At 39.7% G+C, this 27,111-nt stretch overlaps 1 protein-coding gene across 6 annotated transcripts in view; it reads left to right on the top strand.

The window, feature by feature from the left end:
• Nucleotides 1–27,111, top strand: part of FAM120C (family with sequence similarity 120 member C) — a 133,083-nt gene that overhangs the window by 46,000 nt on the left and 59,972 nt on the right. For 5 of the 6 annotated variants that reach the window (XM_055565769.1, XM_055565767.1, XM_055565770.1 and 2 more), the window contains exons 2-7: nucleotides 2,897–3,143; nucleotides 4,685–4,767; nucleotides 9,547–9,675; nucleotides 24,918–25,017; nucleotides 25,585–25,661; nucleotides 26,110–26,390. In XM_055565769.1, the coding sequence (XP_055421744.1) occupies nucleotides 2,897–3,143; nucleotides 4,685–4,767; nucleotides 9,547–9,675; nucleotides 24,918–25,017; nucleotides 25,585–25,661; nucleotides 26,110–26,390 (917 nt within the window). The remainder of the gene's footprint in view (nucleotides 1–2,896; nucleotides 3,144–4,684; nucleotides 4,768–9,546; nucleotides 9,676–24,917; nucleotides 25,018–25,584; nucleotides 25,662–26,109; nucleotides 26,391–27,111) is intronic. The other variant, XM_055565768.1, reaches the window with a different exon arrangement.

The following is a 27,111-nucleotide window of genomic DNA, read 5'->3' as shown; positions in this document are numbered from 1 at the left end:
ATTTACATTTTAAGATAACAGGATTAGCCAGAAGGTTTAATCCAGAGACTGTTCTCAGGCAGGATACATTATTGTTATATAATCCTAAGGAATGTAGAGGAAAAAAAGTTTGTCCTTTCTTCCTCCTTGAGAATTCCAGACCCGTCCCTCCTTGGGGACCCCTAGACTTCTTATCAACCTGCCTAGGAAGTGACTCTCTCATTTGGGAGACCTGGGTTCAATCCCTGGGTTAGGAAGATCCCCTGGAGAAGGGAAAGGCTACCCACTCCAGTATTCTGGCCTAGAGAATTCCATGGACTGTTAGTCCATGGGGTCACAAAGAGTCGGATATGACTGAGTGACTTTCGCTTTCACTTTAAATGTGTAATAATTCTGTATGTCAGTTATACCTCAATACAACTTTTTTTTAATGAGTAATTAGATTAGCTCAATGGTTCTTAATTAGGAGTGTGCATCAGAACCTACTGGAAGCTAGTTTTGGAATATAGGCATTCCAGTCACATTCAGGAGATTGTTTCAGCAGATCTGAGGTGAGGCACAGGTTTGTAGATTTTGAAAATGCTTTCCAGGTGATTGTGATTTATATTCCTTATGAGAGCCATCAGATTTGTTAAAGATCACTAGTCTTTGACTTTCTAGGGCTGAAATCACTTGGATGGTGGCATAATCAACTGCACACCAGTTAAAGGTAATGTGTTGTTGTAGAAAGACCATGGGCTTTGGTGTCAGTCTTATCTGTGTTCCTGTTTCCCAGCTCTGTAGCCCTGAACATGCCACATCACTTCTCTGAGCCTCAGTTTCCTTACCAGAACCACAGGACTTATAATGCCAACATAGTCAGGTTTTTATGATGAGAAAGAACGTATCACAGTCAGCACTATGCCTGATACAATGTAGATAGATGCTCAGTCAGTGACTGGTATGAGAGGTATATGCTGGAAGAAACGGTCACCAGGGGACAGCCCAAAACTGTACTCCTACCCAGACCCATCTGGAGTTAATTGTAAATATGTTGTGGCGCAAAGTAAGGTTTTTTGCTTCCTTTGCCTGGATATCAAATAAATACAGACCTTGCTTTGTTATTTGCTTACCAGTGTCCCTCCCTCTGCTGTGACTTAATATGTGACATGGCTCTGTACTGCAACTAGAGCCTCTTTCCATAGCTTAGAGAAAGCTTAATGCATTGAAACTCCTGTCAGACTCCAGAAGAACTGCTGCTGCTGCTGCTAAGTCGCTTCAATCGCGTCCGACTCTGTGCAACCCCATAGACGGCAGCCCAACCGGCTCCCCCGTCCCTGGGATTCTCCAGGCAAGAACACTGGAGTGGGTTGCCATTGCCTTCTCCGCCAGAACTAACATTCCTCTAAAACTTAAATTAAAAATTAAGTCAATTGAGTTCAACAAAATTATTGAGGTCTGTAGGCTCTGGAGACAAACTCCAGGCTTTATTCCTTCCAGCTGTGTGACCTTAGAGATGTAAAATGGAGATAATAATAATAGTTATGGCCTCATTGGATTGTTTTGAGTATGAAATGAATTAATACATGTAAAGTAATTGGAACATTACTTAGCACATAGTATACGTTCAGTATCTGTTAGTAACTATTATTCATACTGCAGTGCATAAGATCTTATGTGGGAGCCAGGAATACAGAGATTATAAAGTTTCTGCAGTCAAGGAACTTAGTATGGCAGAACCAGTATGCAAATCACTTTAGTATCCTTTATGTAGAGCAATAGATGTGTGCACAAGAAGGGCACTTAACAGTCTGCCTCTATTACATTAAAAATAGTGCTCTCCAGGAAGAAGCCTGGTAGAATGGGAAGTGTGCATTCTAGAGTCAGATCAGCTTGGGTTTGTATACCTGTGTATACACCCTCATTATGCAACTTTGGGGGCAGCCAACCTCTCACACCCTTAGTTTTTCCATTTCTAAAATAGAGTGAAGTTTCTGACTTCTAACTGTTGGAAGTACCCCATTTAGGTGCCCTGTGGGCCAAGGTGCTCCTAAGAAAAAGAGCAGGGATTTTATAAAAAGAGTTAGATGAACTTAGATTCAGGCTCTAGTTATATGTTATTTAACCTTTCTATGTCTGTTTCCACTTGTATGTTTTTTCATTTATATCTGCCTTGTCCTTGATTGTTCTGTTGATGAGATAATATATGTAAAGCACACACAGTATATAGAAGGTACTAAGCAGTATATAATAGCTTTATTATCTTTCTAACAAAGTTCTCATCTATTATTAAAGTAAAAACTTAAATATTATAAACCATGTTAATTTCAATATTCTTTTAAAGAGCTTCAGGCCATAGTTCCATGCAGGGGAGTCAAAAAACTGGTCATTTGAATGAACAAATGGATAATGCTGCCTGTGTTTACAGGAATAATCCAGTTTAGGCTAGGAGAGGCTTTCTTTATTTTAAGAGTATTTTGTTCAGCCTTGTGTTGTGCTGTGCTTAGTAGTGTCTGACTCTTTGTGACACCGTGGACTGTAGCCCGCCAGGCTCCTCTGTCCATGGGGATTCTCCAGGCAAGAGTACTGGAGTGGGTTGCCATGCCCTACTGCAGGGGATCTCCCCAACCCAGGGATCCAACCCAGATCTCCTGCATTGCAGGTAGATTCTTTACCAGCTGAGCCACTGGGGAAGCCCAAAAATACAGAAGTGGGTAGCCTACCCCTTCTCCAGGGGAACTTCCAACCCAGTAATCAAACTGGTGTCTCCTGCATTGCAGGCAGATTCTTTACCAGCTGAGTTACCAGGGAAGCCCTTTTTAGTTTTATATAGTCTTAAATTTCAACAAACTATAAAATTCAGTTTCTAGCCTTTCTGACTTTTAAACAAATATAGGTCAGCTTTTGTTGCATGACGTGTTCTCTTTTTCCCTCCTAGGTCTTTCAGAGCCTTGAAGACCACCATTTGGAAGTGGTGGCTTTCTTCAGGGAAAATGGCTTCCATGGTCTTCTTGCCCATGACTCCGAGTATGCGCTCTACAATATTCCATCTTACTATAGTTCCCATGCTCTGAAGCTGAGCTGGAATGGAAAGAACCTCACCACCAACCAGTTTCTGATGCAGGAGGTGGCCAAGCAGCTAGGCCTGAAGCGGATGAATTTTCCCATATTTGCTGCACTGCTAGGTAGGTGGTCCAAAGAACAGACTCTAATGATCATGTAAGTTCCCTCTTTCAGTGTTAAGAGATGAAAACCAGAGCAATGGTTATCACTGTTGGATTTATCTTCTGAAACTTTGCACACCAAACACTGTGCTTTGGGGCTTCTTACTAGAAACTCAGCATGTTTTATTATTAATTAATACAGGATATTCCAGAATATTATTTTGATTCTTATAAAACTTTTTCTTTCATTACATTCTGTAAGTATTTTATGCAGAGTACTGTCTTAGGCCAAATATCTTACTAGCCCTAGGCAACTTTGGTTTCCCACTCAGAGCATTAGCATCTCTTCCCCACTGTTTAACTTTAGATCAAGAACACAAATCATTCTGCATATTTTTCTTTTTGTTTCTCTTGTGCTAACATTTTATTATGAAAATTCCCAAAAGTACAGCAAAACTGCAAGAATTTGCTCTGAAAATCCTGTTTCTACCACCTGTATTCTGCCAATAACATTTTGCTAAACTTGCTTTATAGTATATCTGTCTTTATATCCATCTATCAGTTTTTCTTTAAAAAATGTATTTCAAAGTTACTGCAGACTGTTGATTATGTTTGATTTAGTTTTCCAAGTACTGACAGCATGAAAGTTAATATCTTGTCTCAGGTGTGACCTCTGTTTATAATCCCAAAGGATTTGAGCTTGGATAATCTAGTGGAGTCTGGAGAAGGCAATGGCACCCCACTCCAGTACTCTTGCCTGGAAAATCCCATGGACAGAGGAGCCTGGTAGGCTGCAGTCCATGGGGTCGCTAAGAGTCGGACGCGACTGAGCGACTTTACTTTCACTTTTCACTTTCATGCATTGGAGAAGGAAATGGCAACCCACTCCAGTGTTCTTGCCTAGAGAATCCCAGGGACGGGGGAGTCTGGTGGGCCGCCATCTATGGGGTCGCACAGAGTCGGACATGACTGAAGCGACTTAGCAGCAGCAGCAGCAGCAGCAATCTAGTGGAGTCAGCACAAGTTTTGGAATTAGGCCTTGGACAAATCACTGAAGTTACACCTCCTGGTTTCAGTTTCCTCATCTGTGAAATGGAATAATAATACCTCACAGTGTTATTGATAAGATTAAATGAAATAAGATATATAAAATGCCCAGCACTTAGTAGGCAGTCAGCAGTTGGTGGCTATTATTATAAAAGGCAGCATAACCAGGTGACAGAAAATAGTATGTACTTTGGAGCCAGACAGTCCTAGATTCTTAGCCTGGTGTGGGCACTTATTAGATGTGACACCTTGGGTAAAGTCAAGAGACTTGCTCAAACCTGTTTTCCTATCTATAAAAATGGAGATAATATTACCATACACAGTTATTATAAAGATGATATATATAATGTATGTGATTCATAGTAGATAATCAAACATAGTTACTGTAGTTGTTAAATTAAGAACATAGATATGTATGAATTATTTGATTGTCTTTTTTCCCCAAAGTCCCTTCATGGCCTGGAGATTCTAAGAAAACATTTGTACAGTCAATAAATGACAGATATACTTTATAGGTAATCACATTCTCCCAGATGAGGACCTGGCTGCTTTTCACTGGAGCCTCTTGGGACCAGAACATCCCCTTGCATCACTTAAGGTAATGTGCCCCATTTCCTGCCTGTGCATCCATGCCTAGAGGACATCACGTTTTGATTGGAATTTTGATAGAGTAAATCTTTCATTAGGCTTAAATTATTTCAGATACTTAGAAAAAAATTATAATTATAGTTGAAATTATAATTATGGTTGAAAAGGAGAAACTCAGTTTTCTACCTAATGTATAGGGAAAAATCTAGTTATCCCCCCCTGTGTCGTTTTTCCCTGTGTGTTCCTCTCTCTCACACTACTACCACTGTCACATAGAGTACTTCATTTTTGACACTTCTAGTCACTAAACATGTGAGTTTTCCTCGCACCAAACAATCTTCTGTGATACTAGCTGGGTATCCTACAATTTAACTCAATTCTAACACTACTACCTGGAGATAGTGTCAGATTGCACAGGTTCAGGACTCAATTCCAAGGACCACCCCACCCCCCACACACTTTCAGATAGCAGGTGCAAGCCCAGGTTGTCACGTGTGCTTCTTACTAACCAACTAGCTATAGTTTTGAGGTTTCAACAACTCCCTTCTCGGGTTCAATAAATTTGTTAAAGCACCTCATAGAACTCAGGGAAATACATACTTACATGTATCAGTTTATTAAAGGGTATGATAAAGGATGCAGATGAACAGCCAGATGAAGAGATACATAGGATGAGGTCTGGGAGGATCCTGAGCACAGGAGTGCTCTTACCACCTAGGAAATTACAAAGATTTTAGGTGCTCTATGCCAGGAACTGGAGAAGGCAATGGCAACCCACTCCAGTACTCTTGCCTGGAAAATCCCATGGATGGAGGAGCCTGGTAGGCTGCAGTCCATGGGGTTGCGAAGAGTTGGACACGACTGAGCGACTTCACTTTCACTTTTCACTTTCATGCATTGGAGAAGGAAATGGCAACCCACTCCAGTGTTCTTGCCTGGAGAATCCCAGGGATGGGGGAGCCTGGTGGGCTGCTGTCTGTGGGGTCGCACAGAGTCGGACATGACTGAAGCAACTTAGCAGCAGCAGCAGCATGCCAGGAACTGCAGTCAGAGAACAATATATGTTTTCTACTATCTCACACCCTTATTATCTTAAGTATTCATACAAACCTATGAAGAAAAATATTAATACTAATACGCTAGTAAATAAAAAAATGAGCAAAGGAAAGAAGCAGACAATTCACAAAAGAGGAACTAGAGTGGCCAATAATATGACTAGGTGTTAAACCTCACTAGTGATCAGACATGCAAATTAAATGAGTAGTGTGATTTTTTTTTAACCTAACAGTTTAGAAAATATTGAAAGATTAGTCTACCCACTCCTGTCAAGGCTGTATTGAGACTGGTGCTGTCATATACTTCTTGTGGTAGTATAAGTTGGTGGTGGTATTACACTTCCCTAATCCTTTCACTCTCCTAGATGTCTATTTCACATCTTTCCTTCTCTCCTCAAGCCTCTAATTCTCCTTCCTTGCTCATTCTCAGCTCATGACCTGGCTTCCTATTTCACTCAGAAAATTGAAGCAATGGGAGCAAAACTTCCACCAGGTCCCACCCTTTCAACTTCTCACCTGCATGCTCTGCCTGCCTTGGATGACTTATCATTGTTCCTGTCTTAGGCCAACCCTTCTGCTTTTATGCTAAATCCATGCCTCCTTGCTAACTTAAGGACATCACTTCAGAAGTTCTCCCCTCTTTCTCCCACATCATTTTCCCTCTCTCATTGGCTCTTTCCCATCAGATGCATAAGCATGCATCCATCAGAAAAAATAAAACCTGCTCTTGATTTTACTCCCTCCACCCAAGCTACTGCTCCATATTTCTTCTTCCCTTTTAGCAAACTCTTCTAGAGAGTTGCCTATGTTTGAGCTGTTTACTATCCCCTTTCCCTCTTCTCTCTTCACTTTGCTGTGCTGAAATTGCTTTGAACAGTAACCAGTGACTGTGATGTTAATAAATCTAATGGCTAGCTCTGTTTTCATCTTGCTTGACTAATCAGCAGTATATGACCCACTTGCTCACTCTCTGAGAACATGTTATTCACTTGGCTTTAAGGACCCTATTCTCTTGTAATCCTACCTACTTCACTGGCTGCTGCTTCTGTCTCCTTTGCTGTTTTCTTGTCTTATGTACTTAACTTTGGAGTGTCCCAGAGTTCTATCTTCAGTCCTTTCTCTCTTCTATCCACACACACTGCCTTGGTGATTGATCTCATCTGGGGTCATGACTTTAAATACTATATGTCCATTAATGACTCCTAAATATATGTCTCCAGCTTTGATCTCGCATTTGAACTCTAGCTCCCAATATCTAATAGCCTACTAAACATGTCAAAGAAACACATCCAAATGGAAACCTCTGATCTTTCCCCTAAACCTGTTCCTTTCCACAGCCTTCCCTAATTTTCATTAACAGCAACTTCATCCTCCTAGTTGCTCAGTCTGAAAGGCTTGGCGTCATCCTTGACGTCTCTCTTACTCATGCTCCACCTCTCCTCTGGTCAGGAAATACCATCAGTTCTTCCTTCAAAATATATCCACTTCTCACCATTTTCATAGCTACTACCTTGGGCAAGCCATCATTCTTGCCTGGATTATTATACCACTTTACTAACTATTGGTCTTCTGCTTTCACTATTTCATGTCCCAATACCTCTCACCCCCAGCCCCAAATCTATTCCCAGTACAACAGCCAGAGTCATTTTAAAAACTGACTAAAATCATGTCACTTCTCTTTTTAAAATTCTCTAATGGCTCTTCATATCACTCACCTAATCTTTACCATGGCCTACAAAGCCCTATGCTGTCTGGCCCTCTTGTACAGCTCTGATCAAATTGCCAACATCCACTGGGTCATCAAAAAAGCAAGAGAGTTCCAGAAAAACAACTAGTTCTGCTTTATTGACTATGCCAAAGCCTTTGACTGTGTGGATCACAATAAACTGTGGAAAATTCTAAAAGAGATGGGAATACCAGACCACCTGATCTGCCTCTTGAGAAATCTGTATGCAGGTCAGGAAGCAACAGTTAGAACTGGACATGGAACAACAGACTGGTTCCAAATAGGAAAAGGAGTACATCAAGGCTGTATATTGTCACCCTGCTTATTTAACTTAAATGCAGAGTACATCATGAGAAACGCTGGGCTGGAAGAAGCACAAGCTGGAATCAAGATTGCTGGGAGAAATATCAATAACCTCAGATATGCAGATGACATCACCTGCATGGCAGAAAGCAAAGAGGCACTAAAGAGCCTCTTGATGGAAGTGAATGACAAGAGTGAAAAAGCTGGCTTAAAACTCAACATTCAAAAAACTAAGATCATGGCATCCGGTCCCATTACTTCATGGCTAATAGATGGGGAAACAATGGAAACATGACAGACTATTTTCTTGGGCTCCAAAATCACTGCAGACGGTGACTGCAGCAATGAAATGAAAAGATGCTTGCTCCTTGAAAGAAAAGTTATGACAAACCTAGACAGCATATTAGAAAGCAGAGGCATTACTTTGCCGACAAAGGTCCATCTAGTCAAAGCTATGGTTTTTCCAGTAGTCATGTATGGATGTAAGAGTTGGACCATAAAGAAAGCTGAGTGCCAAAGAATTGATGCTTTTGAACTGTGGTGTTGGAGAAGACTCTTGAGAGTCCCTTGGACAGCAAGGAGATCAAACTAAAGGAAATAAGTCCTGAATATTCATTGGAAGGACTGATGGTGAACCTGAAGCTCCAATACTTTGGCCACCTGATGCGAAGAGCTGACTCATTTGAAGACACTGATGCTGGAAAAGATTGAAGGCGGGAGGAGAAGGGGACGACAGAAGATGAAATGGTTGGATGGCATCACTGACTTGATGGACATGAGTTTGAGTAAGCTCCAGGAGTTGGTGATGGATAGGAAAGCCTGGCATGCTGCAGTCCATGGGGTCACAAAAACACGACATGTGTATGCAAGGACATGACTGAGCTACTGAAGTAAACTGAACTGAAAAGCTTTTAAGAAGTTGATAGCCTTTTACGTAACAATTATCATTCTAGAAAACATGTAATTAGATAATTAGAAGGTGGACAACAAGTCATACCTACATTTCACCATAACATTTTAAATTTTCAAGCATCACAAAAATAGAAAAAGTAATATATAGTTAGCTGTCACTGTAACATCTTCCATAGCCAGTAGTTGTTAACATGTGGCCATAGTTGCTTGAGTTTTTGTTGTTGTCGTTGCTCTTACTCATATATTTTAAAACAGATGCCAGTCCTCAAGTTATTTCACTCTCACGTTCTTTGATATGCATCTGTAAAACATATGAGCATTTTCTTACGCAGGCACAATGCCATTATTACTCCTAAGAAAATTAATGATAATTTCTTGATATCATCTTAATATCTAATCCATTTTTAGATTTTCCTGCTTGTCTTACAAAAGCTTTTTTGTGGTTACTTCAAATCAGGATCTAAACATGATTCATACATTACCTTTAATAGCAGAAATTTGGAAACAGCTAAAATGTATCATGACAATTTATCATGATTAATTATGGTAGTGCCGTAAACAGTAATCTTTGGTGTGGGATTATGCTGATATGGTTTTTTTTTCTTTCTTTATCCTTTTTAATCTTGATTCCAAGTGTTCTGTACTAAAAATTGGGGGGAAATTAATTTAAAGAAAAGATGATAACTATCTCTCAGTGGATTTACTGAATTTGAATTCTGTATCTCACCCCATCTCACCCTTTTTCTTAATGATCCATCTTAGACATCAATGTGCTTTGCTTATCTCCTTCTAGGTCAGAGCTCATCAGCTGGTTCTTCCTCCCTGTGATGTGGTAATCAAAGCTGTTTCTGAGTATGTTAGTTCCATCAAAGACCCCTCAAACCTGGATGTGGTTGGGAAGGATGTTTTCAAACAGTCTCAGGTAAGCTAGCCTTCACCTTCCTAAGAATGGCCAGTTTTCTTACTTCACAAGTAGCACCAGCAGATTTGATCATTTTTGTGCTGCCTGCCTTCTCTCCTCCTAGGTGCTTATCTTCTCCCGTCTTACAGACTAGAGCCCCAAAGTTTCTTTTAGAAAACATCACTAGGCCTGGATTTAAAGGATTTTTTTTTTACCTTTTTTCTACTGATTATTAAAGTTATATGAACTCATTCTACAGAATTTAGAAAATGTCACTTATACTCTCATTACCCAGAAACAGCATGCCATAGTTATCACTCTGGCATATATCCCTCTCTTTTTTTTCAGTGTATATTTTAATATAAAGGAGGTCTTGCTTATTGGAGGAAAAAGAGTGCTGAAAAAGGCTACTTAAGTACGTCCATATGAAACAACAGTGTTTCATTATTAATAGTGAAAAAAACGGCTCACCTGGGATTTTATCTTGTGAAATGAAACTAAAAGTTAGGAAAATAAGTTAGTTTTATTTTTGACAATTTCATTTATACTTATCCTCTGGGTTTTTCAGTTCTATTTTAAATTTAAAAGTCAATAAAACTGACTTGTATGGTTATATGGATTTTTAAAACATGTATAGATTTGTGTAGCCAATATCACAATCAGGATCAGAACAGTTGAACCTTCCCTGAAATTTCTCATGCTGTCCCTTCATAATTACACCCAAACTCATCCCTAATCCCTGGAAACTACCAGTCTATTCTCTGTCATACCTATATCTTTTAGAGAATAGTATGTGAATGGAATCATAGAGTATGTAATCTTTTAAGAATGGCATTTTTCATTCAAAATAATGCCTTTGAGATTGTTTTAAGTTGTTGAATGTTGCATCTATGGACAATTCGTTCCTTTTTATTGCCATAGTATATATTGTGTCACTCTATGTCATTTTCTTTATGCTTTCACCCCTAGAGAATATTTCAGTTGTTTCCAATTTTTGATGGTTCAAATACAGCTTCTATAAACATTTCTGTACAGGTTTTTGTATGAATACGTTTTCATTTCCCTACTGTAATACCTAGCAATGGAAATTCTGGGTCATATGGTAAGAGTATGTTTTACTTAAACTTTATTTTTTTCTTTTTTTAAAATTTATTTTAATTGGAGACTGATTACTTAACAGTATTGTAGTGGTTTTTGCTATACATTGACATGAATCAGCCATCGGTGTACATCTGTTCCCCATCCTGAACACCCCTCCCACCTCCCTCCCAATCCCATTTCTCTAGGTGCTGAGTCATCCCAGTACACCAGCCCTGAGCACCCTATCTCATGCATCAAACCTGGACTGGTGATCTGTTTCACATATGATAATATACATATTTCAATGCTATTCTCTCAAATCATCCCACCTTCACCTTCTCCCACAGTGTCCAAAAGATTGTTCTATACATCTGTGTCTCTTTTGCTGTCTCGCATATAGGGTCGTCATTGCCATCTTTCTAAATTCTATATATATGCATTAATATACTGTATTGGTGTTTTTCTTTCTGACTTACTTCACTCTGTATAATAGGCTCCAGTTTCATCCACCTCATTAGAACCAATTCAGATGTATTCCTTTTAACAGCTGAGTAATATTCCATTGTGTATATGTACTGCAGCTTTCTTATCCATTCGTCTGCTGATGGACATCTAGGTTGCTTCCGTGTCCTGGCTATTATAAACAGTGCTGCAATGAACATTGGGGTACACGCGTCTCTTTCAATTCTGGTTTACTCAGTGTGTATGCCTACCCAGCAGTGGGATTGCTGGGTCATATGGCAGTTCTATTTACAGTTTTTTAAGGAATCTCTACAATGTTCTCCATAGTGGCTGTACAAGTTTGCATTCCTACCAACAGTCTAAGAGGGTTCCCTTTTCTCCACACCCTCTCCAGCATTTACTGTTTGTAGATTTTAGGATAGCAGCCATTCTGACCAGTGTGAGATGGCACCTCATTGTGGTTTTGATTTGCATTTCTCTGATAATGAGTGATGTTGAGCATCTTTTCATGTGTTTGTTAGCCATCTGTATGTCTTCTTTGGAGAAATGTCTGTTTAGTTCTTTGGCCCATTTTTTGATTGGGTCATTATTTTTCTGGAATTGAGCTGCAGGCGTTGCTTGTATATTTTTGAGATTAATTCTTTGTCAGTTGCTTCGTTTGCTATTATTTTCTCCCATTCTGAAGGCTGTCTTTTCACCTTGCTTATAGTTTCCTTTGTTGTGCAGAAGCTTTTAAGTTTAATTAGGTCCTATTTGTCTATTTTTGCTTTTATTTCTAATATTCTGGGAGGTGGGTCATAGAGGATCCTGCTGTGATTTATGTCAGAGAGTGTTTTGCCTATGTTGTCTTCTAGGAGTTTTATAGTTTCTGGTCTTACGTTTAGATCTTTAATCCACTTTGAGTTTATTTTTGTGTATGGTATTAGAAAGTGTTCTAGTTTCATTCTTTTACAAGTGGGTGACCAGTTTTCCCAGCACCACTTGTTAAAGAGATTGTCTTTTCTCCATTGTATATTCTTGCCTCCTTTGTCAAAGATAAGGTGTCCATAGATGCGTGGATTTATCTCTAGGCTTTATTCTTTTATTCTTTCCTTGAGAAGCCCATGAACAGTATGAACAGTATGAAAAGGCAAAAAGATAGGACACTGAAAGATGAACTCCCCGGGTCGGAAGGTGCCCAATATGCTACTGGAGATCAGTGGTGAAATGATTACAGAAAGAATGAAGAAATGGAGTCAAAGCAAAAACAACACCCAGTTGTGGATGTGACTGGTGATGGAAGTAAAGTCCAATGCTATAAAGAGCAATATTACATAGTAACCTGGAATGTTAGGTCAGTGAAACAAGACAAATTGGAAGTGGTCAAACAGGAGATGGCAGGAGTGAATGTCGACATTCTAGGAATCAGTGAACTAAAATGGACTGGAATGGGTTAATTTAACTCAGATGACCATATTATCTACTACTGTGGGTGGGAATCCCTTAGAAGAAATGGAGTAGCCATCATGGTCAACAAAAGAGTCTGAAATGCAGTACATGGATGCAATCTCAAAAACGACAGAACGATCTCTGTTCGTTTCCAAGGCAAACCATTCAATATGATAGTAATCCAAGTCTGTGCCCCGACCAGTAGTGCTGAAGAAGCTAAAGTTGAATGGTTCTATGAAGACCTACAAGACCTTCTAGTACTAACACCCAAAAAAGATGTCCTTTTCATTATAGGGGACTGGAATGCAAAAGGAGGAAGTCAAGAAATACCTGGAATAATGGGCAAATTTGACCTTGGAGTACAGAGTGAAGCATGGCAAAGGCTAACAGAGTTTGGCCAAGAGAATGTGCTGGTCAAAGCAAACACCCTCTTCCAACAACACAAGAGAAGACTCTGCACATGGATATCACCAGATGGTCAATATCGAAATCAGATAGATTATTTATTTGCAGCCAAAGAAGGAGAAGCTCTATACAGTCAGCAGAAACAAGACTGGGAACAGACTATGGCTCAGATCATGAATTCCTTATTGCCAAATTCAGAAAACCACTAGACCATTCAGGTATCAGTTCAGTTCAGTTTAGTTGTTCAGTCATGTCTGACTCTGCGACCCCATGAATTGCAGCACACCAGGCCTCCCTGTCCATCACCAACTCCCAGAGTTTACTCAAACTCATGTCCATCGAGTCGGTGATGCCATCCAGCCTTCCCATCCTCTGTTGTCCCCTTCTCTTCCTGCCCTTCATCTTTCCCAGCATCAGGGTCTTTTCAAATGAGTTAGTTTTCCACATCAGGTGGCCAAAGTATTGGAGTTTCAGCCTCAGCATCAGTCCTTCCAATGAACACAGAGGACTGATCACCTTTAGAATAGACTGGTTGGATCTCCTTGCAGTCCAAGGGACGCTCAACAGACTTCTCCAAAACCACAGTTCAAAAGCATCAATTCTTCGCCGGTCAGCTTTCTTCACAGTCCAACTCTCACATCCATACATGACTACTGGAAAAACCATAACCTTGACTAGATGGACCTTTGTTGGCAAAGTAATGTCTCTGCTTTTCAATATGCTATCTAGGTTGGTCATAACTTTCCTTCCAAGGAGTAAGCGTCTTTTAATTTCATGGCTGCAGTCACCATCTGCAGTGATTTTCAAGCCCAGAAAAATAAAGTCTGACACTGTTTCCACTGTTTCCCCATCTATTTCCCATGAAGTGATGGGACCAGATGCCATTATCTTCGTTTTCTGAATGTTGAACTTTAAGCCAACATTTCACTCTCCTCTTTCACTTTCATCAAGAGGCTTTTTAGTTCCTCTTCACTTTCTGCCATAACGGTGGTGTCATCTGCATATCTGAGGTTATTCATATTTCTCCTGGAAATCTTGATTCCAGCTTGTGCTTCTTCCAGCCCAGCATTTCTCATGATGTACTCTGCATATAAATTAAACAAGTAGGGTGACAATATACAGCCTTGATGTACTCCTTTTCCTATTTGGAACCAATCTGTTGTTCCATGTCCAGTTCTAACTGTTGCTTCCTGACCTGCATATAGTTTTCTCAAGAGGCAGGTCAGGTGGTCTGGTATTCCCATCTCTTTCAGAAATCCCTTAGGACAATACAATGGAAGTGACAAATAGATGCAAAGGATTCAATCTGATAGACAGAGTGCCTGAAGAACTATGGACAGAGATCCGTGACATTGTATAGGAGGCAGTGATCAAGACCATCCCCAAGAAAAAGAAATGCAAACCGGCAAAATGGTTGTCTGAGGAGGCCTTACAAATAGCCGAGAAAAGAAAAGAAGCAAAAGGCAAAGCAGAAAAGGAAAGATATGCCCATCTGAATGCAGAGTTCCAAAGAATAACAAGGAGAGATAAGAAAGCCTTCCTCAGTGATCAATGCAAAGAAATAGTGGAAAACAATGGAATAGGAAAGACTAGAGATCTCTTCAAGAAAATTAGAGATACCAAGGGAACATTTCTTGCAAAGATGGGCTCAATAAAGGACAGAAATGGTATGGACCTAACAGAAGCAGAAGATATTAAGAAGAGGTGGCAAGAATACACAGAAGAACTATACAGAAAAGATCTTCATGATCCAGATAATCACAATGGTGTGATCACTCACCTAGAGCCAGACATCCTAGAATGCAAAGTCAAGTGGGCCTTAGGAAGCATCACTATGAACACAGCTAATGGAGGTGATGGAATTCCAGTTGAGCTATTTCAAATCCTAAAAGATGATACTGTGAAAGTTCTATACTCAGTATGCCAGCAAATTTGGAAAGCTCCACAGTGGCCGTAGGACTTGAAAATGTCAGTTTTCATTCCAATCCCAAAGAAAGGCAATGCCAAAGAATGCTCAAACTACTGCACAATTGCACTCATCTCACATGCTAGTAAAGTAATGCTCAAAATTCTCCAAGCCAGACCTTAACAGTACATGAACCGTGAACTTCCAGATGTTTAAGAAAAGGCAGAGGAACCAGAGATCAAACTGCCAACATCCACTGGATCATGGAAAAAGCAAGAGAGTTCCAGAAAAACATCTATTTCTGCTTTATTGACTATGCCAAAGCCTTTGACTGTATGGATCACAACAAACTGTGGAAAATTCCTAAAGGGATGGGAATACCAGACCACCTGATCTGCCTCCTGAGAAATTTGTGCAGGTCAAGATGCAACAGTTAGAACTGGACATGGAACAACAGACTGGTTCCAAATCAGGAAAGGAGTACGTCAAGGCTGTATATTGTCACCCTGCTTATTCAACTTATATGCAGAGCACATCGTGAGAAACGTTGGACAAGATGAAGCACAAGCTGGAATCAAGATTACCAAGAGAAATATCAATAGCCTCAGATATGCAGATGACACCACCCTTATGGCAAAAAGTGAAGAAGAACTAAAGTGCCTCTTGATGAAAGTGAAAGAGGAGAGTGAAAAAGTTGGCTTAAAACTCAACATTCAGAAAACTTAAAGTCATGGCATCTGGTCCCATCACTTTATGGCATATAGGTGGAGCAACAGTGGATACAGTGACCGACTTTATTTTGGGGGGCTCCAAAGTCACCACAGATGGTGTCTGCAGCCATTAAATTAGAAAACACTAGCTCCTTGGAAGAAAAGTTATGACCAAGCTAGACAGCATATTAAAAAGCAGAGACATGCCTTTGTCAACAAAGGTCCGTGTAGTCAAAGCTATGGTTTTTCCAGTGGTCATGTATGGATGTGAGAGTTGGAGTATAAAGAAAGCTGAGTGCCGAAGAATTGATGCTTTTGAACTGTGGTATTGGAGAAGACTCTTGAGAGTCTCTTGGACTGCAAGGAGATCCAACCTCTCCATTCTGAAGGAAATTAGTCCTGAATATTCTTTGGAAGGACTGATGCTGAACCTCCAATACTTTGGCCACCTGATGAGACGAACTGAGTCGTTGGAAAAGACTCTGATGCTGAGAAAGATTGAAGGTGAGAGGAGAAGGAGACGACAGAGGATGAGATGGTTGAATGACATCACGGACTCAACGGACATGAGTTTGAGCAAGTTCCAGGAGATGGTGAAAGACAGAGGAGCCTGGCGTTCTGCAGTCTGTGGGGTCACAGAAAGTTGGACATGACTGAGCGACTGAACAACAGCTAAAAAATTTTTATATGAATGAAGAATAAGTTTTCCAAACAAAATTTTCTGATAGCTCTCATACCCACTAGGTCACGTTTAACTTTCTAGCACAATTTAAGTGCTGTGTTTGTTTTAATAAAAAGCATACTTGGGTTATATTTTCTTAAAAGATTTACGTTCTTTTGATATTCAAATCATTCTTTTTTCAAGTGCCTTTCCTGCCATGATCTTTCATAATTCTCTCTTACATCATTGTTGAAGACTAACTGTAACAGATCCTCATTGGTCTGTGACCTCCAGCATAATGTGAGCCATCTTCCATCATGTCTCTTTACTTTGGGAAATCCTGACTTTATGACAGATTTACCTGTTCACTTTGTTACTTTGCACTGCAGTTTCAGCTGTTTGCATGAGACAATTATGAAGAGATTGACCCACAAAAAAAGAAATTGCCATGTTCGGTAGAGAGAGATCCTAGTATTTATTAAGCAGGGAATACTGTTTAAATGGAGAATACATTTTCCTGCTGATTTTTTATTGTGATAAAAATGCATATAAAATTTAACATCTTAAACATTGTAAATATATGTTCAGTGGTATTAATACATTCGTAATATTGTGTAACCATCACCATCATTCATCCCTATAACTCTTATTATCTTGTAAAACTGAAAATCTACAACCATTAAAAGATAAGTCCCCATTCTCTCCTCCCTCTCTGCCTATTCTACTTTTGATCTCTGATTTTGACTACTTTACATACTTCATATAAGTGGAATTATACTATATATAGGAAATTCCCAGTGGCTTAGTGGTAAAGAATCTGCCTTCAGTGCAATAGGCGCAAGAGACACAGCTTCAGTCCCTGGGTGAGGAAGATCCCCTGGAGAAGGGAATGGCAACCCACTCTAGTATTCTTGCCTGGATGGACAGAGGAGCCTGATGGGGCTACAGTCCATGGGGTTGCAAAGAGTCGGACATGACTGAGCGTGCTTGCATATGCATTTGCATTTGCAATGGACTTATTTCAGTTAACATAATGTACTTAAGATTTTTCCATGTTGTAGGATGTGTCAGAATATCCTTCCTTTTTAACATTGAATAATATTCTGTTGTCCCTTTCATGAATCATAGCCTTGTAATGGCAAAGGGGCTTGTATAACTCAGTGAAGCTGTAAGCCTTGCTGTGCATGGCCACCCAAGATTGACGTGGTCCACTGGATGAGGAAATGTCCACCCACTCCAGTATTCATGCTTGGAGAACTCCATGAACAATATGAAAAGGCAAAAAGATATGACACCGGAAGATGATGGTTATAGCAAACACCCTTTTCCAACAACCCAAGAGACAACTCTGCATGTGGACATCACCAGGTGGTCAAAACCAAAATCAGACTGATTATGTTCTTTGCAGCTAAAGATGGAGAAAGTCTATATACAGTCAGCAAAAACAAGACCTGGAGATGACTGTGGCTCAGATCATGAGCTCCTTATTGCAAAATTCAGACTTAAATTCAAGAGAGTAGGGAAAACCACTAGGCCCATTCAGGTATGACCTAAATCAAATCCCTCATGATTATACAGTGGAGGTGATGAATAGATTCAAGGGATTAAATCTGGTAGACAGAGTGCCTGAAGAACTATGGATGGAGGTTCATAACGTCTTACAGGAGGCAGTGACCAAAAGTGTCTCAAAGAAAAAGAAATGCAAGAAGGCAAAGTGGTTGTCTGAGGAGACTTTACAAATAGCTGAAGAAAGAAGTGATGTGATAGGCAAGGGAGAAAGGGAAAGATACCCATCTGAATGCCGAGCTCCACAGAATAGCAGGGAGAAATAAGAAGACCTTCTTAAGTGAGCAATGCAAAGAAATAGAGGAAAACAATAGAATAGGAAAGACTAGAGATCTCTACAAGAAAATTGGATATATTGAGGGAATATTTCATGCAAGGATGGCCATAATAAGGACAGAAATAGCAAGGACTTAACAGATTAAGAAGAGGTGGAAAAAATACATAAAACAACTATACAAAAAAGGTCTTAATGACCTGGATAATCACGATGGTGTGGTCACTCACTTAGAACCAGACATCCTGGAATATGAAGTCAAGTGGGCTTTAGGAAGCATTATTGTGAACAAAGCTAGTGGAGGTGACGAAATTCCAGCTGAGCTATTTAAAATCCTAAAAGATGATGCTATTTAAAGTGCTGCACTCAATGTGCCAGCAAATTTGGAAAACTCAGCTGTGCCCATAGGACTGGAAATATCAGTTTCATTCCAATCCCAAAGAAAGGCAATGCCAAAGAGTGTTCAAACTACCATACAGTCATGCTCATTTCACATGCTAGCAAGGTAACACTTAAAATCCTTTAAGCTAGCCTGGGAAAATCCCATGGACAAGGAGCCTGGTAGGCTGCAGTCCATGGGGTTGCAAGGAGTCGGGCACGATTGAGCGACTTCACTTTCACTTTTCACTTTCATGCATTAGAGAAGGAAATGGCAACCCATTCCAGTGTTCTTGCCTGGAGAATCCCAGGGACGGAGGAGCCTGGTGGGCTTCTGTCTATGGGGTCGCACAGAGTTGGACACAACTGAAGCGACTTAGCAGCAGCAACAGCAGGCTTCAACAGTACAGGAACCAATAACTTCCACATGTATAAGCTGGGTTTCAAAGAGGGAGAGGAGCCAGAGGTCAAATTGCCAACATTAATTGGATCGTGGAGAGAGCAAAGAAGCTCCAGAAAAAAAAAATCTACTTCCGCTTCACTGACTATGCTAAAGCCTTGACTGTGTAGATCACAACAAACTGGAAAATTCTTAAAGAGATGAAAGTACCAGACGACCTTACCTGTCTCCTGAGAAATTTGTATGCAGGTAAGAGACACGGGTTTGATCTCTGGGTAGGGAAGATCCCCTGGAGGAGGAAATGGCACCCATTTCCAGTGTACTTGGGGCTTCCCTGGTGGCTCAGCCAGTAAAGAATCCGCCTGCAATGCAGTAGATGCAAGAGACGTGGGTTCAATCCTTGGGTTCGGAAGATACCCTGGAGGAGGAAATGCAGCCCACTCCAATATTCTTGCCTGAAAAATCTCATGGACAGAGGAGCCTGGCAGGCTACAGTCAGTTCAAACGGTTGCAAACAGTTGGACCTGACTGAGCGACTAAGAAAGCAAGAAGCAACAGTTAGAAACAGACATGGAACAACTGACTGGTTCAAAATTGGGAAAGGAGTACAACAAGGCTATATAATGTCACTCTGCTTATTTAATTATATGCAAAGCATCATGCAAAATGTGGGCTGGATGAATCATAAGCTGGAACCAAGATTGCTGGGAGAAATATCAATAACCTCAGATATGCAGATGATACCACTCTAGTAGCAGAAAGTGAAGAGGAACTGAAGAACCTCTTGATGAGGGTGAAAGAGGAGAGGGAAAAAACTGGCTTGAAACTCAGCATTAAAGAACTAAGATCATGGTATCTGGTCCCATCACTTCATGGCAAATATAAGGGGGAAAAGTGGAAGCAGTGACAGATTTTATTTCCTTGGGCTCCAAAATCACTATGGACAGTGATTGCAGCCATGAAATTAAAAGACGCTTGCTCCTTGGAAGGAAAGCTATGACCAACCTAGACAGCAAATTAAAAACCAGAGACATCACTTTGTAGACAAAGGTCTGTATAGTCAAAGCTATATTTCCAGTAGTCATATACGGATTTGAGAGTTGGACCACAAATAAAGCTGAGTACCGAAGAATTGATGCTTTTGAATTGTGGTGTTGGAGAATACTCTTGAGAGTCCTTTGGACTGCAAGGAGATCAAACCTGTCAATCTGAAAGGAAATCAACCCTGATTATTAATTGGAACGAGTGTTACTGAAACCTGATGCAAAGAGACGAACCATTGGAAAAGACCCTGATACTGGGAAAGATTGAAGGCAAAAGGAGACGGAGGTGGCAGAGGATGAGATGGTTAGATAGCATCAGCAACTCAGTGGACATGAATTTGAGCAAACTCCCAGAGATAGTAGAAGACCGAGGAACCTGGCATGCTGCAGTCCATGGGATTGCAGACTCAGACATGACTTAGAGACTCAACAGCAACAACAATATTCCATTGTTTGTAAATGGAGGAAAAATTTTGTACATGCTCAATTGAGTGTTGAATATTTTTAATGTTATAGCTTTTGCTTGCCTTTGTAACTTAATAACAAGAATCCCCCTTTGACTAAACAAAACAAAATTGTTTAATAGTGATTTTGCTTCTAATTCCATCCTAAATGTTTTACAATATTTCCTAGTCCTCTTTATATGTCTAATGTGGTAGTCAGCTCAGTGTAGTCATCTTTAACTTGCTTTTTCCACTTAACATTATGTCTTAAACCATTCTTCATTGTTGCTATATAATTTTCACAAATATTTTAACAGTTATAGAATTATCAGAACTCTTTTAAACAAACATACAAAATCTGCTAGGTAAACAGCATCAGATTATGAATTTCTACTCTGCTACTTGTGGCCTCTGTAGATCTATTAATGAAAAGGTTAGGGGCTTCCATGGTGGTCCAGTGATTAAGAATCCACCTGCTAACACAGGGGACTTGGGTTCAATCCCTGGTTCAGGAAGATTCCACATACCACAGGGCAACTAAGCCCATGTGCCATAACTACTGAAGCCCTCGCACTCTAGAGCCTGTGCTCTGCAACAAGATTAGTCACCACAATGAGAAACTTGCACTCCACAACTAGGGAATGTCCATGCAGCAATGAAGACCAGTGCAGCCAAAAAAATTAATTAATTAAAAAATAAATATGTAAAACAAAAAGAAAATGGTAGGGCTTAATTAAATATGATCATATGTAAAATATTGAGTAAACTTCTATAGATAAGTCCCATGTTAGCAGAATGTCAGTATGAATAAACCATTCTTTGTCCTCACAGAACTTGAGGTTAATGGGGAAGGTTGAAGCAAATAAATAAGTACAACAAAGGAAAAAATAATAAAGTTTTCATAGAATGAAAGATTTCATAGAATTGGTGCCCCTTGAAGGAAAAGTAAATGTTTAGCTTTCGGGGAACAGAGCAGAGTGGGACAGTGAGGGAAGTACATGTGATTCAGTATTTCAGGGTATTGGGTCATAGATGTATACTCACTGACACATAATAATTTATAAGACATACTGTTAAGTGCAAAAGGCAATTTGAAAAACAATATACAATTCCACTTATGTGAAAAAAAAAACAAAGCTGTATTTATTTACATATGTGTGTGTGTGTATAAACAGCCAAAGTTATGACAGGACACATACCAAACTGGTTACATTGGTCACTTTGGGGAAGGGATGAGGGTACAGAGGTAGAGATATTAAGGAAGGTTCTGTGTATGGCTTGTGTGTCTAAAATGAGGCTAGATTACCTGGACATCTTAATATCTGTATTTGTGTGCCTGGTGGTTTAGTCGGTTAGTCATCTCCAACTCTTTGCAACCCCATGGACTGTAGCCCACCAGGTTTCTCTGTTACTTAGCACACATGCATTGATGATGAGAGTATAACTTGAGACATCTGCATCTGAAAGAGGTTTATATCATGTGTCAAGAGTCTATGAAAATGACTATATCCTTTGACCTAGTAATTCCACTTCTAAAAATATCTCCTATGAAATAACCTAATAAACATGTAAAAATATGCTTATTAGAACATTATTTATAATTAGAAATGACTTTAATATCTTACATTCTATCTGATGAAATATTATAAAGGTCATAAATTATATTCAAGAGGATTTTAAAATTACATTGGAAAACTCCCTTCTCAATCATCCCCAATCCCACAGAGATAAGTGGTATTTTCTATTGCCATAAGTAAGTTTCACTTCTGTGCATGTATGCTAAGTCACTTCAGTAGTGTCTGACTCTGTGCGACCTTGTGGACTGTAGCCTGCCAGGCTCCTCTGTCCATTAGATTCTCCAGGCAAGAATACTGGAGTGGGTTGCCATGCCCTCCTCCAGGAGATCGTCCCGACCCAGGGATGGAACCCAGGTCTCTTATGTTTCCTGCATTGGCAAGCAGGTTCTTTACCACTAGTGCCACCTGTGAAGCCCAAGTTTCACTTCTATTTGGACTTTCAGTTCAGTCAATTCAGTTGCTCAGTCATTTCTGACTCTTTGCAATCCCATGGACTACAGCACGCCAGGCCTCCCTGTCCATTGCCAACTCACAGAGTTTACTCAAACTCATGTCCATTGAGTCGGTGATGCCATCCAACCATTTCATCCTCCATCATCCCCTTCTCCTGCCTTCAGTCTTTCCCAGCATCAGGGTCTTTTCCAATGAGTCAGCTCTTCACATCAGGTGGCCAAAGTATTGGAGTTTCATCTTCAACATCAGTTCTTCCAATGAACACTCAGGGCTAATCTCCTTTAGGATGGACTGGTTGGATCTCCTTGCAGTCCAAGGGACTCTCAAGAGTCTTCTCCAACACCACAGTTCAAAAGCATCGATTCTTTGGTGCTCAGCTTTCTTTATAGTCCAACTCTCACATCCATACATGACCATTGGAAAAACCATAGCTTTGACTAGACAGACCTTTGTTGGCAAAGTAATGTCTCTGCTTTATAATATGCTGTCTAGGTTGGTCATAACTTTTCTTCCAAAGAGCAAGCATCCTTTAATGTCATGGCTGTAGTCACCATCTGCAGTGATTTTGGAGCCCAAGAAAATAAAGTCTATCACTGTTTCCATTGTTTCCCCATCTATTTGCCATGAAGTGATGGGACCAGATGCCATGATCTTAGTTTTCTGAATGTTGAGTTTCAAGCCAACCTTTTCACTCTCCTCTTTCACTTTCATCAAGAGACTCTTTAGTTCTTCTTTGCTTTCTGCCATGAGTGTGTTGTCATCTGCATATCTGAGGTTATTGATATTTCTCCCAGCAATCTTGATTCCAGCTTGTGCTTCATCCAGCCCAGCATTTCTCATGATGTACTCTGCATTTAAGTTAAATAAGTAGGGTGACAGTATACAGCCTTGACATACTCCTTTCCCAATTTGGAACCAGTCTGTTGTTCCATGTCCAGTTCTAACTATTGCTTCCTGACCTGCATACAGATTTCTCAAGAGGCAGGTCAGGTGGTCTGGTATTCCTCTCTCTTTAAGAATTTTCCTGAGTTTGATGTGATCCACACAATCAAAAGCTTTGGCATAGTCAATAAAGCAGAAGTTGATATTTTTCTGGAACTCTTTTGATGATCCAACAGATGTTGGCAATTTGATCTCTGCTTCCTCTGCCTTTTCTAAATCCACCTTGACCATCTAGAAGTTCATGGTTCACATACTGTTGAAGCCTGGCTTGGAGAATTTTGAGCATTACTTTACTAGCGTGTGAGATGAGTGCACTTGTGCATATGTACTCTTTTGTCTGCTTCTCCTTTCACTCATTATGTCTGAGATTAGTCCGTATTGTTGCATGTATCAGTCCTTTGTTCTTTATTACTGTACAGTTTTTTTAATCATATGTATATATCATAATTTATCCATGCTTCTGTTGATAGAAGTATTTCTAGTTTGGTGCTATTAAATAAAGCTGTTGTTAGTATTCTTGTTTATATTTTTGGTAGATATATGTACTTATTTTTCCTGGATAAATACTTAAGAGTAGGACTGCTATGCCATATGGCAAATATATGTTTAGCGTAATAAGAAACTTCCAAACTGTTTTCTCAGCTCTACCTATGTATATTCCTACAAGCAGTGTATTGGACTTCCAGTCAGTCCATATCCTTGCCAGGGCTAGATATTTATAATCTTAAATTTTAACCATTCTGGAGGATATATAGTGATTTCACATTATGGATTTTCTGTATGTTTAAGTGGTTTTGGTTGTAATGTTCATACCTTTTGAACCAGTAATTCCACTTTGGAAACATTTTCCTAAGGACATAATTTGAAATCCAGAAAAACTTTTATGTACATATATGTTCTTTGTTGTGTAACTTATAATAGCCAAATGTGAGAAATAAGTGAGACATTGGGTATTAGAGAAGTAGTTAAATAATTTATGATACACTTACAATGATAAAATATTCAGCCATTCAGAATTATCTTGTACTGTAATAAAAGCAAGACATGAAATTTTACATAGAGTATGGTATCAACTATGGGAAAAAAAATAAATGTTAGGTTGGTCAAAAAGTTTGTTTGAGTTTTTCCATAAGCTATTACAGAAATGTATTAAAATAGACTAGCTGTACTTCAACCGCCAAAAAAATGAATTTTAAAAATCAGTGGAAGGAAACACATCAAAATACCTTTGGGTGATGGTACCGTGTAGTTTTTTTCTATCTTTATGTATTTTTTCTAATGATCATGTAAGAATTTTAGAATAGCACAAAATGTAAGTAAACTTTTTAAACAATTTTTTTAAGTATTTGAGCTTTAATGTTCTATAATACTCTCTCCCTACCTAATCTTTTCTGCAGCATAAAAAAAAATTGCTCTCTTGGGTTTCTTTAAACATTTTATTTCTGTGACTATTTTGAATCTCAAATTATAAATTGCATGAAAAAGGCACACTCGTGTTATTTCTCCTTCTGAACATCTGATATTCCTATATCCAGTCCAGGACAGAAGATAAAATAGAACGATTCAAGAAAGCGGTTGAGTACTATTCAGTTACAACCAAACTCTCTTCACTGCCAGTGGGGCCCTCCTTTCTAGGTAAGGCTTCCATCTGACCCCGGGCTGCTCTTTATGTAGAAGAAACTGAGTCTCTCAGAACTCCTGGGACAGAGTGTAATCACTTATTTGTATTGCACCCTCCTAGAAGTTATTCCTATTTGATAGACATTTGCCTTTTGATTTCCATAATAAGAGAGGTGACATGAAACAGGGCCCTCATTTCTTGAATTTATAGATGGGATCCAATGCCATTTCCTTAGCTTGGGCTTCTTCTGGTGCTAATCTCTATTGTGGCCTGGTATATGTAAAATTGCCCCGTCTGTGGGGGTCAGGCCTGAATTTGAATTCTACCTCTGTTATGTACTCACTGTGTGATCTTTGCAAGTCACATTTACATGAAATGTGGCTCATGATACCTCCTTAATAGAGTTGTTATCAGAAGAAATAATTTTATGTAAGGTTGTTAGTGTAGCTTGTAGTAGCTGTTCAATAAATTGTAACTCATATATTCATAATAATTTCTCAGATGATATGAGGTTACCAGAATGTAACAGAGTAGAATTATTAGGATTGACTAAAGGAGATAGCGCTTTCTCTTTGCTTCAGGTTTTCGAAATAATCGCCTTGGAAATCCTCCCATTCCACGAAATCAAATGGGCACTCTCTCTGCTGGGAAGCCAATGGTAAGTATCTTTTAAGAAGCTTGAGACCGTTTGATAGCATTAGACTAGGATTGTTTCCTAATTTTTATAATCTTGAGTTAAGGAGTTCGGGTGATTCAGTATTATCAGAATGTCAAGGTTTTATATACCTATGTCACGTTCTCAACTTGAGGCTGGCAGACTCTAAAGAAAACATTCAAATCAGCAACCACTAGGTCATTGTGAATGTAGATTAGCTAATATTGAAAGAATGACTCTAGGAGACATAGATTGGTCTGTTGTCCTGCCTTTGAAGGATTCTGTCCATACATCACTGTTAGAATTATTTCTTGTTATTCTCAGTATGTTCTTTGTATCCCAACAATTCCAGCTGCTGGCCTCATCCACTGTGTCACAACCTTTGGGGGAACCATCTTGGAGCCTGGTAAAATGTTAAATAAATAGCTTTTGTGTCTGTTTCATCCTTTAGTTTTCTCACCACGTGCCCCAGAAAATGAAATATCCACCACCATTCCCAGTGGGACCCAACTCCTCTCTTCTCTTCTCCCCCCATGCTTTGGGGGAATCCCATGCTTTTTCTGAGGATTCCATGCTGCAGGACAGCCCCTTTGCCAATTGGGCTATCTCTTATGATTCCTCTGCATCCCAGTTTCCCAATTACCTGACTTCCAAAGCCTCAACTCCTTTGGGACCAGACTCTTCCCACTCCTCTTCCTCGGATGGTGATGAGCCAGAAGGAGCCAGCTCTGAGTAAGTAACTATACAGGCACCCCAGAGAATAGATTTCTGAAGTACTTTTAACCTAGGTAGGGAATGTGGGAAAGTGTATGTTCCTGGCTTTTTTCTGTGACTCTTTGCACTTAAGTGAAGTAGGAAAACTCTATGTTTTTGTCACTTCATGATCACTTGGACCCTGTACAGGTAATAATTTTCAGATACCCAGGCCACTGAGGTAGAAGACAGCATAGCAGCTGGCTAGGACGCCCTGGTAGGGGTGCGCTATGTATCACGTCTGTCATCTCTCGGTTTGTGAATAACAGTAGATTGAACATTAAAAAAATTGAAAGGTTTTATAGAGTTGAAATATTAGAACAGTTGAGTATGCAGTTATATTGCTTGGTAACTAAAAAAGGGTAGCTAAAAAGGTTCTGGGGATCAAAACAGTGGGATTTTGTATAATAACATTTCTCTTAGATTATTCTTCCAAGCAGATTATTCCTGGAAGACAGAGCCACTTTGAGGTTTTAATTATAGTTATTTCCTTAGAACATAAGCAGACTTTAAACATGACTTTTATAAGGTATAAAGGACTCAGAATGGAGCCCATGACTTTTGATTGCTTTGGTTTGTATCTGAAGAAAGAAGCTAGGAGGATAGTGATGGCCACTGAGAGGAATGGTATCAGATCCAGTGCTAACCCAGTGTCCTGGCTTCTAGAGGGTTTGTAAGATTCCTTGTAATCAGAATAGAC

This window comes from Bubalus kerabau, chromosome X (assembly GCF_029407905.1).
Source record: "Bubalus kerabau isolate K-KA32 ecotype Philippines breed swamp buffalo chromosome X, PCC_UOA_SB_1v2, whole genome shotgun sequence".
Taxonomy (NCBI): domain Eukaryota; kingdom Metazoa; phylum Chordata; class Mammalia; order Artiodactyla; family Bovidae; genus Bubalus; species Bubalus kerabau.
The sequence above is the reverse complement of the archived record's forward strand: the minus strand, read 5'-3'. Positions and strand labels throughout refer to the sequence as shown.